We start from the raw sequence: 13,583 nt of genomic DNA, 5'->3' as shown, positions 1-13,583 counted from the left end.
ACTGAATGTATTTTAAACGAATTTTCCAAATCCTCAAGGATGATGGTTTTAAAATAAAGCATTTATTGTAATAAGATATATTCAACAAGACTGTTATTTTATAGTATTTTTTTTCCTTAAACAGTACCTATACTATATTATTATATATGTTATAAAATATTTATATTATTAAATTTCAAGTATAAAAAAAAATAATTGGACAGTAATTTTATATTTCTGTTCAGTTGTTCAGTAAAATTTATGAGAAAAATCGTAGCCCCCCCAACTTTTTCAATGGATTTCGCCAATGTGTGCCGCCTCCAGTGGGCCGGACAAAAATGTGCCGAAAATCCTTATTTATTTTGTAATTGCCATGTGCCCATGTAAAAAAAAAAGAATAAAACCTCACGATTACCCAACACTACTCATTTTATTTAAAACAACTTTTTTTTCCTTTAAAATAAATCTTCCGCATTCACTTGCGGATGCGTGTACAAAGCCTATGAGCTCCACCGACTTGGCCCTCGGGTCACACGCGGTGCGGCTCATAGGTCACGACAAAAGTGTTCCCCTTTTGTCGTGGGTAGTTTTTGGTAGCCATAAAACTACCAAATTCTTACAAATATTAAAAATACATAGGCACAATTTTTTTTTATAAGCATTAAAAGTTAGAATTTTGACAACATTTATCAAATTTAAAATGTAATAATTATTTTGTAGTTGAAAATTTATAAAATGTTCAACTTTTATAGCTAAGGATTGAAAATTGAAAATAAGGTTCCACGTAAATAGGTTATATATAAATTACTTTATTCACAATAATATCATCAAATATACTTGGTAATATCATAGGCTGACTGAACGTTTTCGCTTAGGCCGGCCGCACACCAAAAGAGCAAAACTGCTTAAAGCAGACTGAGGCAGCTTTATTATGACTAATTAAAAATAAAACACATGTAATTCAGTCAAACCCGCACACTGATAAGTCATGGTCAAAACAAAACATTTTTGCTCTTCAGTCAATTCTAGTCATGACTAATCGTATTGTATCGAAATAGAACATGCTCTATTCCGTCAGTCAAAACAAAACAATTTTTATCAGTCAAACCTTCAGTTTGGCCGGTATTAGATGGTTAACTAGTTGGATACCGCAGTCGTTGCAGAATATTAATTATAATTCATAATAAATAATAATATATGATAACTGTTTTTTATATTAATATATATATTTTTAAATTTGTTTATACGTTTTACATTTTGTATACCTATATAAAGGTAATTACTAATTATAAACATATATGCACATAATATATTAATAAATAATAAACATATGACACATTATTTTTAATTTTTTTACTCAGTCTTTACTATGACCACTGAAAATATAGACCTGGAAACACTCATAACACTTGTTCAACAAAGATCTACCATCTATAATTATAAAGATAAACAACATAGTAATCGAGATATTCAGGAAAAATTATGGACAGAAATCTCCAGAATACTAAAAGCTCCAGGTACCTATAATATTTTATCATAATATAATTCTAGGTTTCGCAGCTGAGCGCCTTCCTGCTCAAGACCTTACGTTATTTTGAACTATTTTATGTTTTTATATGAAATCAAAATTTTTATTTATTATTGTATAAAATAATACGACACGGCCTGCGCATGCATATACTATATGTTATAGTAGGTATATACGCCGCTGAGCCGAATATATTATCAAATATTTTTAAATTTTAATATTTTTTTACTTTTAATAATTCACTTTTTCAATTTCCATTATAATGGTATGAAATATGTCTGATACACAATACATAATTAAACAAATAATTTAGTAAAGTAAATAGGACAAAATAAAATTGATCATTGGTCAATATATTTTTATAGAAATAAGTAATAAATTATATTGAATAATTATAAAATGAAAGCACTTCCTTCAAATGTACTAAATAAAAAATGGATCTCAACTTACTTTTTAACCTTATATTAAAAATAAATAAATTTGTCAAAAGTATTTATATTATCATAATTACATTATATTTTAAAAGTTAGAACTAAAATTATTTTTTTAAACTAAATATCTGTCTTGCCAAGGAACTGAACCATTTTCTGAATTGAAAAAATCCATAAACTTATTACGTTGTTCGATAGATGCTATAGAAGATCTGTTATGGTGAACAATATTTGCTTCGTTTCTTATTTCTTTTTGATTATGATTATTTTCAATTTCATTATGAATTTCTGCAAGGTTTACTTCCTTTGTCATAATTAAATTGTGAAGCACACATATCGCCCGAGTTATTTTAGTAGCTTTCTCGGGGCCAACTAACATCTTATTTTCCAATACATTAAATCGTTTTACCATTATTCCAAATGCACACTCTACTATTCTCCTCGCACGGGATAAACGATAGTTATAAATACGTTTTTCATTTGTTAACTGTCTGCGAGGGAATGGCCTCATTAGGTTTGATAAAAGTGGGTAAGCTTCGTCCCCAACAAATACAAAAGGGAAGTCTTCGTTTATATTCTGGTCAATTTTTTTTGGTGCAGGCAAATTTAATTTATTATTAATTAATTTTTTACCAAATAATGATTCTTTAAAAATCCCACTGTCACTACATCGACCATAATCACCAACGTCTATTACAACAAACTTTGCGTGAGCATTGACTACCGCTTGTAGTACAATTGAATGATAGCCCTTATAATTGTAATATTCCGATCCGGCACCTGGAGGACAAATAATAGAACTATGTTTACCATCAATTGCACCAGCACAATTTGGAAAATTCCATATTTCATTAAAATCGTTTGCTATTTTTATCCAGTCTTCTTTTTTTGGTGATGGCAAATAAATAGGAGATAGTAATTTCCATATCGCCGAGCATACACAATCAACAATTATTCCAATGGTTGTAGCTCCCAAATGAAAATGGTAGTGCAATCGTTGAAAACGTTCACCAGACGCTAAATAACTGTAACATTAATTACAACATAAATTATGAGGAATAAATTAAAATAAAATAATAATGAATCATTTTTTATACAAATACAAAACTGTGGAAAAGTGACACACTAGTGCACACTCAACAATATTGTTTTTATTTTTATATACATTTTATTCAAAAAAAAATTCGTTTTTTGACATAATTTTCTAATATTACGTAGTAGTTTTTTTAATTAAATCCATTACATTTTTTAGTCATTTTGATTTGACATAAAACATTTTTTTCTAATTTTTAAATGTACCCATATTGTGTAACTTTTTTAATCATTATTACTATTTATTATTATACATTTATTATTATTATTACTTTTTTATTCATCTTTTTTTTTTTTATTCATTTATTGTACATATTAATGTATTATAGATGAAACATACTATAAGGTCTTCAAATTTTTTCTTTATAGTTTCAGAATGTAAAACCAAATGGACAACTTTACGTAATTCGTTTTTCTAGACAATTACGCGAGGAAAAGAAATTTACATCTGGGTCCGGTGCAACTAAAAAAAGAAAATGGTATTTATACGATAACATGGCGTTTTTAAAAGATTATATGTTGCAACACAAAACTATGACAAGTAACCTTACTGCGGATGATTTGGATGAAACAACCTATAAAAATGTTGAAGAATCTGAAGTTTTAAATTTTGAGGAAGAACCTGATGTGACACTTCAGTTGAACCCAGATGTAAATGTGAATGAAGAAATAGATAGTGAACAAAGTTCAAGTTCACACGAGTTTAAGAAACCAAATAAATTAAAAAAGTTCTGGCAAGTGAAATGATTGCAGAACCAATGATCAGCTATTTAAAATCAAAAACTACTTCAAAAGTCAATCCAATTGAAGATCCGCCAGAACTATTATTTTTAAAACGTTTAGTACCAGATTTTAAAAAGCTCAATAACAAAATCCAGCGTAGATTTAAAAATGCTGTTTTAAGTACATTAGATCAACTACTTGATGAACAAGAAACTTCATCTTCAGCAACATCGATATATACAAGTAACTTTTCGCCATTATATTCAAACAATGTACAGCCAAACCAACAGCATACTATTCAGCCTCAACCATTAAATCAAAACACGCCTCAAACTACACAGTTTCTCTTTTCTGAAAGTCCAGAATTATTGTCTTCTTCAGAAAGTTCAAACTCATATCAAGAACTCATATAAATAATTTTTAAGTGATGTATAAAATAATTTGAAAATAAATAAGTTAAATGTATTTCATAAGTACCTAATTGTATAAAATTTATAATAATATGATAGTATTTTAAAGGTATTATTTTTATGGGTATCACCAGTTTCCGCCAAAAATGACTTTCCGTTTTCCGCCAAATTAGAAAAAACGTCATTCCTTTTTCCGCCAATTATAAATTATAGAATTTTAAAGTTTAGGAACCCTTACGTAAAGATTTAATAATTTTACATATTTTTTTAAGTCTCTATAATATATTGTATAGAGTATAGAGTTAAATAATAATATTTTTTCCAGTTTTTACTTGTTATATAATAGTAATGATATTAGTGTACCGACAAAATAAGTCAAAAAATATAATTCTATCATAACACTTGTTACGATGAACCTATGGTTTATTTTGAGATATAATAGTCTATATTATGGTATATAATAACTTATATGGTGGGTTTTTAATTTTTATACCTGTATTCGTCTTTATCTACGTAGAAAATATTATTTTATAGATATAGATATTATTATCTAATCTGACATCTGATATCATACTGCAATAGTTTGTTCGATTTGTTAGAAATATTACGGTATTGAGTACTGAGTAGTGACTAGTGATCACCGATCAATGGATAGTGTTTGATGTGTTTTAACTAATATAAGCTACAGTAATGTCTGGACAATTAATTACCAGTAAACGCGAAAATCCACAAATTGTAATTTATAATTTTAAATTTAGTAAAGCATATGAGGCTTCATTAAATGTAAAAGCATTCAGTTACGTTTCTGCGCTCGGCAAAGACGATCGTTCGCTGATTATCGCTACAGTGTCTCAAAGTCCATCATATTAATAGTGTTCATGTTCGTACTTTAGATAACCGAATAGCAGGTATTTTAATTTCATACTACCTATAGTTTACGTAACTATCTCGGAATTTTCGTTTTGAAATGTTGTGCCTAGTCTGTAATGAAGATATTTATACCGGTGACGAAATTAAATGTGTTAAGTGCAATGACTTTCTTCACTTTGGCTGTGCAAGCCTTAGAGAAGCATCTTTTCGGAAATTAACTAATGCAGCAAAAGAAACTTGGTCTTGCTCTGGCTGCAAAACAAAAAAAAACACAGATACTATTACAGCGCCTAATATTTTTGTCAATACTAGCTCCTTTTCAAATGATACTTTTGCTGTCTTAGTTAAGTCCGTTAAATTTATGAGCAAACAATTCGATAATTTTAATAGTAACCTAAAAGAAATTATGTCTAACATCAAAATTTTACAAGGCGAAAATAAGTTAATTAAGGAACAAAACATTAAATTGTCCGAAGAAGTGTCAAATCTATCAAAACGTATAAATCACCTCGAACAGAAATCTTTAGAAAACAATGTTGAAATTTTGGGTGTCCAAGAAGAGAAAAATGAAAATTGTGTTGAAATATTAAACAACATCGCATTAAAATTAAACGTTGGTCTCTCGGTATGTAGCGCATACAGAACTTTTTCAAGCCAAAGTAATAAACCTAGAAAAATTGTAGCTATTCTTGACTCCAAAGAACATAAATACAAGCTTATAACTGAAGCAAGAAAACTAAAACTAAAGGCACATAATCTCAACAAGGAATGGGCTAGTGAAAATATCTACATAAATGAACAAATGACACAATCAAATAAATACATCTTCTTCAAAGCCAGATCAGCTGCACGTGAGTTAGGTTACAAGTTTATTTGGTTTAAGAATAGTAAAATCTTTGTTAAAAAAGATGAAACTTCTAAGGCTTTACTTATTGGTGACGAAAAAGCTTTATCATTAATTGTTTAACTTACATATCTCTATCCTATATTCTAATTTTTCGTAACACCGGTATTGTATTTTTGTTCTTAATGCCATTAATTCATACACTCATTATAAAACTAAATATTTTGAAACTATTAGTGAGTTCGCTAATACCTTTGATTTATCTAGCAATAAGTTTTTAAGTGTAATTTGTATAAATATTAGAAGTGCTAATGCAAACTTTGATAATTTGTTGTTATCTTTTAAGAATGATGTTAATTTTAAGCAATTAGATGTGATTATTTTAACTGAAACATGGCATGACATTAATAACTGTTCATATAGTATACCTGGGTTTCAAATTTGTTATACAAAAATTAAACGTAATCAAAATGACGGCATAATAGTTTTTATTAGAAATACTTTAACAATTGTAGACTCATTTGAGTATGGTTTTGTAGAAGCCAATTTTTTTAAAATATCCTTAATCAGTAACTACTGTAAAACTCCTTTTAACTTGTTATGTACTTATAGATCGCCCTCATTAAATAGCAATGAATTTTTGGTTCGACTAAATAATATTATTATACCAGATACTTCGTTTAACGATCGTACACTATTAGCAGGTGATATGAACGTAAATATAATTGGTAATGACAATGTAGATAACGAATACTTAGATATGTTAGCTACTAATGGCTTTCATTCATTGATTAATGTGTACACTAGACTTCCTAATAATAAAACACACTCTTGTATAGACCATATGTTTCTCAAATGCAATAACAATTACCTTTTAGATAATACTGAATCAGGGGTTCTCCAAATCGATATATCTGATCACTTTCCTACAATCACGGCAATTCCGCTCAATGATAACTTATATTCTACGAATGATACATTTAAATTTATAGATTACAAACTCCTAAACGATAGGATGAAAGTCGAGAAATGGGAATCTGTCCTCAATGAAAACAATATAAATATGGCTCTTAACCTGTTCTATGATAAATTACTTTGTATAATAAATGCATGCACAATTAATAAAAAAATTGTATCTAAAAATAAAAGACTTAAAGAGTGGGTGACTGCCGGGCTATAATGTTCTTCACGTCAAAAAAATGAACTTTCCCTTAAGTCTAAAAATAATCCTCTAAATAAAAATTTACTTAATTACTACAAAAAATACAGAAACAAATTTAATACAATTGTTAAGTTAGCTAAAATCAACTTTTATAAAAATAAGTTCAATTCTTGTACAAATAATCCCAAATTGACTTGGAAATTAATAAAAAATATTACAGGGGGGAGTAACGTGAAAAATAAAGTAACTATAAAACATCTTAAAGTCAATGATTTAATCATAAATGCACAAACAGAACCAAAAAAAGCAGCTGATACATTTAATGAATTTTTCACTTCCATTGGACAGAAATTGCAAGATAACTTTAGTAGTACTGAACCGATAGAATCTAATAAACCATATGAAACATCTTTTGATCCCTCGTTTTTAAGTCCTGTCGATAGCAATGAAATAATCGATTTAATAAACAGTGTAAAAGATGACACTGCCTCAGGCTTTGATAAAATAACTGTTAAACTACTAAAAAACATTTCAGTTTTTATATCTAGCCCTCTAGCACACATATATAACATGAGCTTATCAGAAGGTATTTTTCCAACGAAATTTAAACTAGCGATAGTCAAACCACTCTTCAAAAATGGAAACAAAGAAAGTATGAGTAATTATAGGCCAATTTCAATGATATGCAATTTTTCTAAACTTTTAGAAAAAATTGTGAAATCTAGATTAATGAATTTCCTGGAAAAACATCATCTTCTCTCTAAGAACCAATTTGGGTTTAGGCCAGATGTAGGTACTGTGGATGCAATCTATAGTGTTTCTAGGCATATATATAAAGGGTTGGATCGTGGTGATAAAACTATAGGGATTTTCCTAGATTTCGCCAAAGCATTGGATACTGTCGACCATAAAATCTTGTTAAAAACTTTACCAAATTTTGGAATAAAAAATAAGAGTCTAAGCTGGTTTGCAAGCTACTTAAAGGACAGAATGCAAATGGTTATGGTAAATGATGTTTTGGGGAAAGAACTTTTATTTAACTGTGGTGTTCCTCAAGGAAGTTTTAGGCCCAATTTTATTTATAATATATATTAACAGCATTTGTGACTCGCAGACGGATGGTTCAATATTTACATATGCAGACGATACATGTTTACTGTACTCTGATACATCATGGGACTCAGTCTATGCTAAAGCATCTACTGGACTAAACCAAATTATTCGAAAACTAAATACAAAAAAAATTACTTTAAATTTAGATAAAACAGAATTTATAGCTTTTTCTATTTACTCCTGTCAAAGCCCATTTGATGAAATTGAAATCACAGATAATATACACAACCATAATGGTTGCAAAATAAAAAGGGTAACTAGGGTAAGATACCTGGGCCTAATCTTCGACCAAAATATGAAATGGCAACTCCACATAAACAGTATAACTATGCGCCTAAGGACAATTATGTACAAAATATATTGTTTGAGGAAAATAATCTCACCAGATACTATGCGTATAGTGTACCTGTCTCTCTACCAAGCTATTTTTCAATATGGTATAATTGCCTGGGGTGGTACATATGAAAATGCTATTAAGCCTTTAACTATACAGCAAAACAAAATAGTTCGTAAATGCCTTGACAAAAACACATTAGAAGGATCAACTAAATTAAATTGTAAATGCTTGGGCGTTCTACCTATTAATTTACTTTACAAAAAATTCGCGATCATGTTTCTTAGTAAAAATACTCCTATAAATGATATTGTATATTCAAAACGTAATAGAACATATGACATTTCAAATAATTACACTAAAAAAACTATTGAACAAAGATTCGTGGACTATTTAGGACCAACTTTCTTCAATGCAATGCCTTTCGCAATCAAGAAAACTATAAGATCAAATCCCAAATCTAATCATAAAATAATAATCTACAATTGGCTTCTACAAGAAATATAATCTCTAGCTTTTAAGGAATGTCTAAATATTATGTATGTATAGATTATGTTATTAATTTCATTCTTTTTTGTACTTCCTCTTTTATGTTTAATTAATTGTCGAATGTCGATGTAATCAATTTGCTGTTGTAATTAGTAATTAATATATGTATAATCTAAGTTGTAACATGTAACTCTCTACTACCAACTCAAGCTCTGCTTAAAGGTAGTTGATATAACAATGTTTTTTGTTTTATTTAATAAAAAAAAAAAAAAATATGAAGGAATAAATAAAGTGCGTTGGAGATGTATTAACAAAGTATGTGATGCAAAAGTATATACAAAAAAAAATTCCTACAATGAAGTATTGTACACGTAAAATGAACACCATCACGAAGCTGTTAATGAAAATACCATTAATCGGCAAATTGTTAATACCTCGTGCAAAAGGAAAGCGCTAGAAGACGTAACTACAAGACCAAAAACAATCATTTTACAAGAATTAATACATAAGGAGTGTGCCAAAAAAACAACAGTAAACGACATTAATAGAATAACAACAAATATGTATGAAAAGAAATAGGATAAAAAAGCGATTTCTGGAACTTCAACCTGCTGGCTCAACCCTACACCTGATGGCTCAACCCGTGTACACCCCTTTTGCTCAACCCATGGTTGCTCTTCTGCTCAACCCATGGGTTGAGTTAATCTATCACATACGTATACGACATGATTTAGCGTCAATTCGCTATTGCATGACAAATTTCAGGGAGAGTGCCAGCGATGCTACCAACAAGGAATCAGTTCAGCCGGCGTCCCGGCGAGTGTGAATTAATTATGCTCGTCGTTCATATTTATTAACTAACACACTTAATTAAGAGCGGGAGTGGTTTGGAAATGTTCTAGAATATTCAATAGTCAGAATACTACACTGAAAAAAATATTGTAGGTAAAATTAACAAATCAACTTTGTAAACAAATAACGAACATCTATTTTGTTAATACTATAAGTATAGTATTAAAATTAAAATTAATTTGTACAATTAACAAACTCGGTGTAAATCTCCACTAATAATTAATTAAATCAACAATATCAATGTTTATAATTTGTACAATGCATTGTTATTTTAATAAATTACAAGAAATATTATGTTAAAATAAACATTCATCATTGAAAAAATACATCATATAAAAATAATGAAACAGTATTATTATTTCAACATATCTATTCATTGAAATATTAACGAAACTTTTGTTAAATTAGAAAAGATAATCAAAATACAAAAATACAAAATATAACATTACCGTTATTATTTTATCATATCTTTTAATTAATTTTACAAAAAAATATTATACGGTTAAAATTATTTTGGTATTATTGGGGTATTTCCACTGTGATAGCTTTGCGATTGCGGCGGCATTCCCTCTGCACCGCGCCATCCTGTTGTATAGTCACTTAGATATTATAGTATTATACGTATACCTACTCCATACGACCGCGGACCGATACGAATGATACTGAAATCCTCGTGCAGGGACGGCCTGGCCCACCGGGATACCGGGAGGTTCCCGGTGGCCTGGCCTATTGAGATTTGTCATTGGCCTGACGGCCGTACCACATTATTTTTTAAAAATAAATTGTAATATTATAAGTTATTAGTGGTTATTAGTTATTACTAATAAGACGTAATAAAGAATTCCTCATGTAATATGGGTATTTTGGGATGTATAAAAGCATTATTGTTTATTATTATTATTTTGTATTTTTCGTCAGAGAGTCGTAGGTCGGTGAAGCCCGAAAGCGCAAATCGACCTTTTTTTTCGATAGCCCAAAAGCGCAAAATGAATTTGCGCTTTTGGGCTTTGAGAGTGGGATAAAATTGAATTGTTTGATACAATATTTTACTGACCTAAAGCGTGATGCTCTACGCTTTCCATGTATAGGTACGCCGGTACGCGGCCTTATCCGTTCTGCAGCAACGCATCGCGACGGTTATTGCATTTGTCTGTATCTTATCGTTACACATTACGATGGCAGTTGATAATCATTTAAGATAACTATAGTCTATAATACACAATATAATGTATAATAGTGTATACTATGGTGACCATATTTAAAAAAAAAAAATACAGGACAAAATTAATAATAATTTAATTTTTTTTTATTAATACTTAATATATATATATCTATATATAATATATATTTTATAATTTAAACATAATTTTTAATAACACTGTATAAGATTAAATTCATGTACTTTACTTTTTTAAAAAAACTTATTAATTCATTTTGATGACGATTGTTCAGAGATGTCTTCACTATTTGATTTTTCATATTTTTCTGAAGAAGTAATAAGTTTTAATAATTGTGGATGTTCTAAAAGAAATGTATGAAATTCTGTACATGAAACATTTTTAAAATGTTGTTTTACGATTATTATCGATCTAATTGTGTCCACAAGAAATCGATTTTTCTCATCTGTCCATAAAACATTTGTAATTGAAAATACTCTTTCTACCGACGCGTTAGTTCCTGGAATAGCCATCGAATACTCTAAAATAACCGTAAAATATTTAATTGAAATGTTATTTTTTTCTAGAATTTTGAATATTTCACACCACCTATCTTCGGTTTTTGAACCATTTTTCCAGTTTTGCATTTTAACCTTCATTACATTTATCACATGATTGAATTCGTCAAAAAGTTCATCTTCATCGAATTTCAATGTTGGATTATTCTTAATAATATATTTAAAACTTTCTTGAATGTCACTCCAAATTGGAAAATCTAGTACTTGAATCCAACGAAAAACTTTTAGTGGTTCAAAGTGATATCCCCATTTTTCCACGTACGATAAAAACGTGTCATAAAACTCATCAGTAGGGCTCGGATTTATATGTATTTATTTAACCAAAATATGTATTTATACAACAAAAATATGTACATAAATATGTGCTAAAAAATGTATAATATGTATTTTGAATGTGAATTTATCACTTGCCGAAATTAGTTTATCATGTCTCAGAGAAAATATGTATTTACATATAAATCCGAGCCCTACTCATCAGTTATCTCAATAAACTTTTTTTCACTGTACAGTTTGTTCTTATCAAGATCTGAAATAAGTTGAGCTAGCTCTGATGTAAAAAAATGTTGATTTTTCCGATTTTTTATTTTACCACATAACATTTCAATTTCTTCATACACCTCGCCTGCTGATATATGATCACCTTCTATCCTTTTTATTGTATCACATACCACCTTCAACTGACTTTGTACAAAATATAACCATGCCATGGATATAGGATCATTAAAAAAAGTTCTTAAAACTGTAGGACACTTTTCTTGTGACATAAAATATGATTTCAATGCAGGATATAAATCTATTATTCTAGAAACAGCTGGCTGTAGAGATAACCAACGCGTTTTTACAGAAAGTAAAATATTTTTGTACTCAATACTAACAAAATCGCAAAAATCCTTCAATTTTTCTATACGAACTGTATAAATATGAAAATACTGAAATATTTTATTAATTATGAGTTCAATGTCAGTTGGCAAAATATCAGCACTACTATGCATAGCATTGTGCAGAATATGAGCAACACAGCCAATACCGGAAATATTTCTTTTTAATTTTTCATTTAGAATTGCAAAAACGTTATTTGTGCCTTTTCTCGAGACGCCGCCAAAATTTGTATTGCAGTTGTCACCCGAAAATGCAACAACATTATTTAATAAATTATATTTTTTTAAAACATTCAGTATGTAATCTGATAAAATATTTGATGTTTCTCCTTTTAAATTCATAAATTCTAACACTTTAATTTTTACCCCTTCTTGGGGGTTAAAATACCGAATCAGAATTGGAACCAGTTTTAAATTTTTATGGTTTGACGTGTCCACCATAATTGTTAAAAATTTAACGGATTTTAGTTAGTTTTAATTATTTTATTTTAGTTCATCTAACATCTGTTGAATGGCAAAAGGAGCTATTACATTCAGAATTATAGATTCACATTTTGTACGAGCACACGAAAATTTTTTTTCGTACATTTTTTTTATAATTGATGTTGTACAATCCATAGACCTGAATGAATGATTGTGTATGATAGTATGATATGCAAAAAGACCCTCTTCCGCCGCAATACGTTTGCTTTCATTTGTTGACTGTACATTCGTGAAAAAATTCGTTACCTTATTTGAAGAACTGCTTGATACGGCCAATAAATGTTTCTTTTGTTTAACATGTTGTGTAATATCTGAACGACCACCGTTTTCTATTGAAAAAACTGATTTACATACAATACATAAAACTTTTCCGATTTCATCACTATCTCTTAAAAACGGAAATTCAACTTTCAAGCTGGGAGTAAATACGCACCTTCGCTTAGGCATTTTAATAGATTACTTTCCTAAAATTGTAAAATATTATATTAACGATTATCAACAAGTCGACAACACTCAACAAATGTTGGAACCCAACTAATAGATATTCGCTATTCGCCGTATTCACAAAACGTATTTTCAGTGATATAAATATAATAATAGATAGAATCGAAAGCATAGTCAGATAACGGTAAATCCGATAACTCCGATAAGCTCCTATAA

At 29.1% G+C, this 13,583-nt stretch overlaps 2 protein-coding genes across 2 annotated transcripts; both read right to left on the bottom strand.

Moving 5' to 3' along the window:
• Positions 1 to 2,053: 2,053 nt before the first annotated feature.
• Positions 2,054 to 3,263, bottom strand: LOC132951711 (uncharacterized). Its single transcript, XM_061023610.1, has 3 exons — positions 3,238 to 3,263; positions 2,643 to 2,963; positions 2,054 to 2,429 (listed from the first exon to the last, which is right to left on the bottom strand). The coding sequence occupies exons 1-3, from the start codon at positions 3,261 to 3,263 to the stop codon at positions 2,054 to 2,056; spliced, it is 723 nt and encodes a 240-aa protein (XP_060879593.1).
• A 7,993-nt stretch (positions 3,264 to 11,256) lies between these two features.
• LOC132951704 (uncharacterized) lies at positions 11,257 to 13,370 on the bottom strand. Its single transcript, XM_061023596.1, is given in 2 exon segments — positions 11,257 to 11,691; positions 12,825 to 13,370. Coding segments are annotated over 2 exon segments (981 nt in total).
• Positions 13,371 to 13,583: the final 213 nt, after the last annotated feature.

The sequence above is a fragment of the Metopolophium dirhodum genome, chromosome 1 (assembly GCF_019925205.1).
Source record: "Metopolophium dirhodum isolate CAU chromosome 1, ASM1992520v1, whole genome shotgun sequence".
Classification (NCBI taxonomy): domain Eukaryota; kingdom Metazoa; phylum Arthropoda; class Insecta; order Hemiptera; family Aphididae; genus Metopolophium; species Metopolophium dirhodum.
Note: the sequence above shows the minus strand (reverse complement) of the source record. Positions and strands in the feature narration are given on the sequence as shown.

Bases quoted from the DNA above. Each gene is read 5' to 3' on its own strand.
- LOC132951711 (XM_061023610.1), bottom strand. From the start codon at position 3,263: ATGATTAAAAAAGTTACACAATATGG. The intron at 2,964-3,237 runs GTACATTTAAAA...TTAATGTTACAG, and splicing joins AAAAAAGTTACACAATATGG to TTATTTAGCGTCTGGTGAAC. The intron at 2,430-2,642 runs GTTTGTTGTAAT...ATTCCCTCGCAG, and splicing joins GTAGTCAATGCTCACGCAAA to ACAGTTAACAAATGAAAAAC.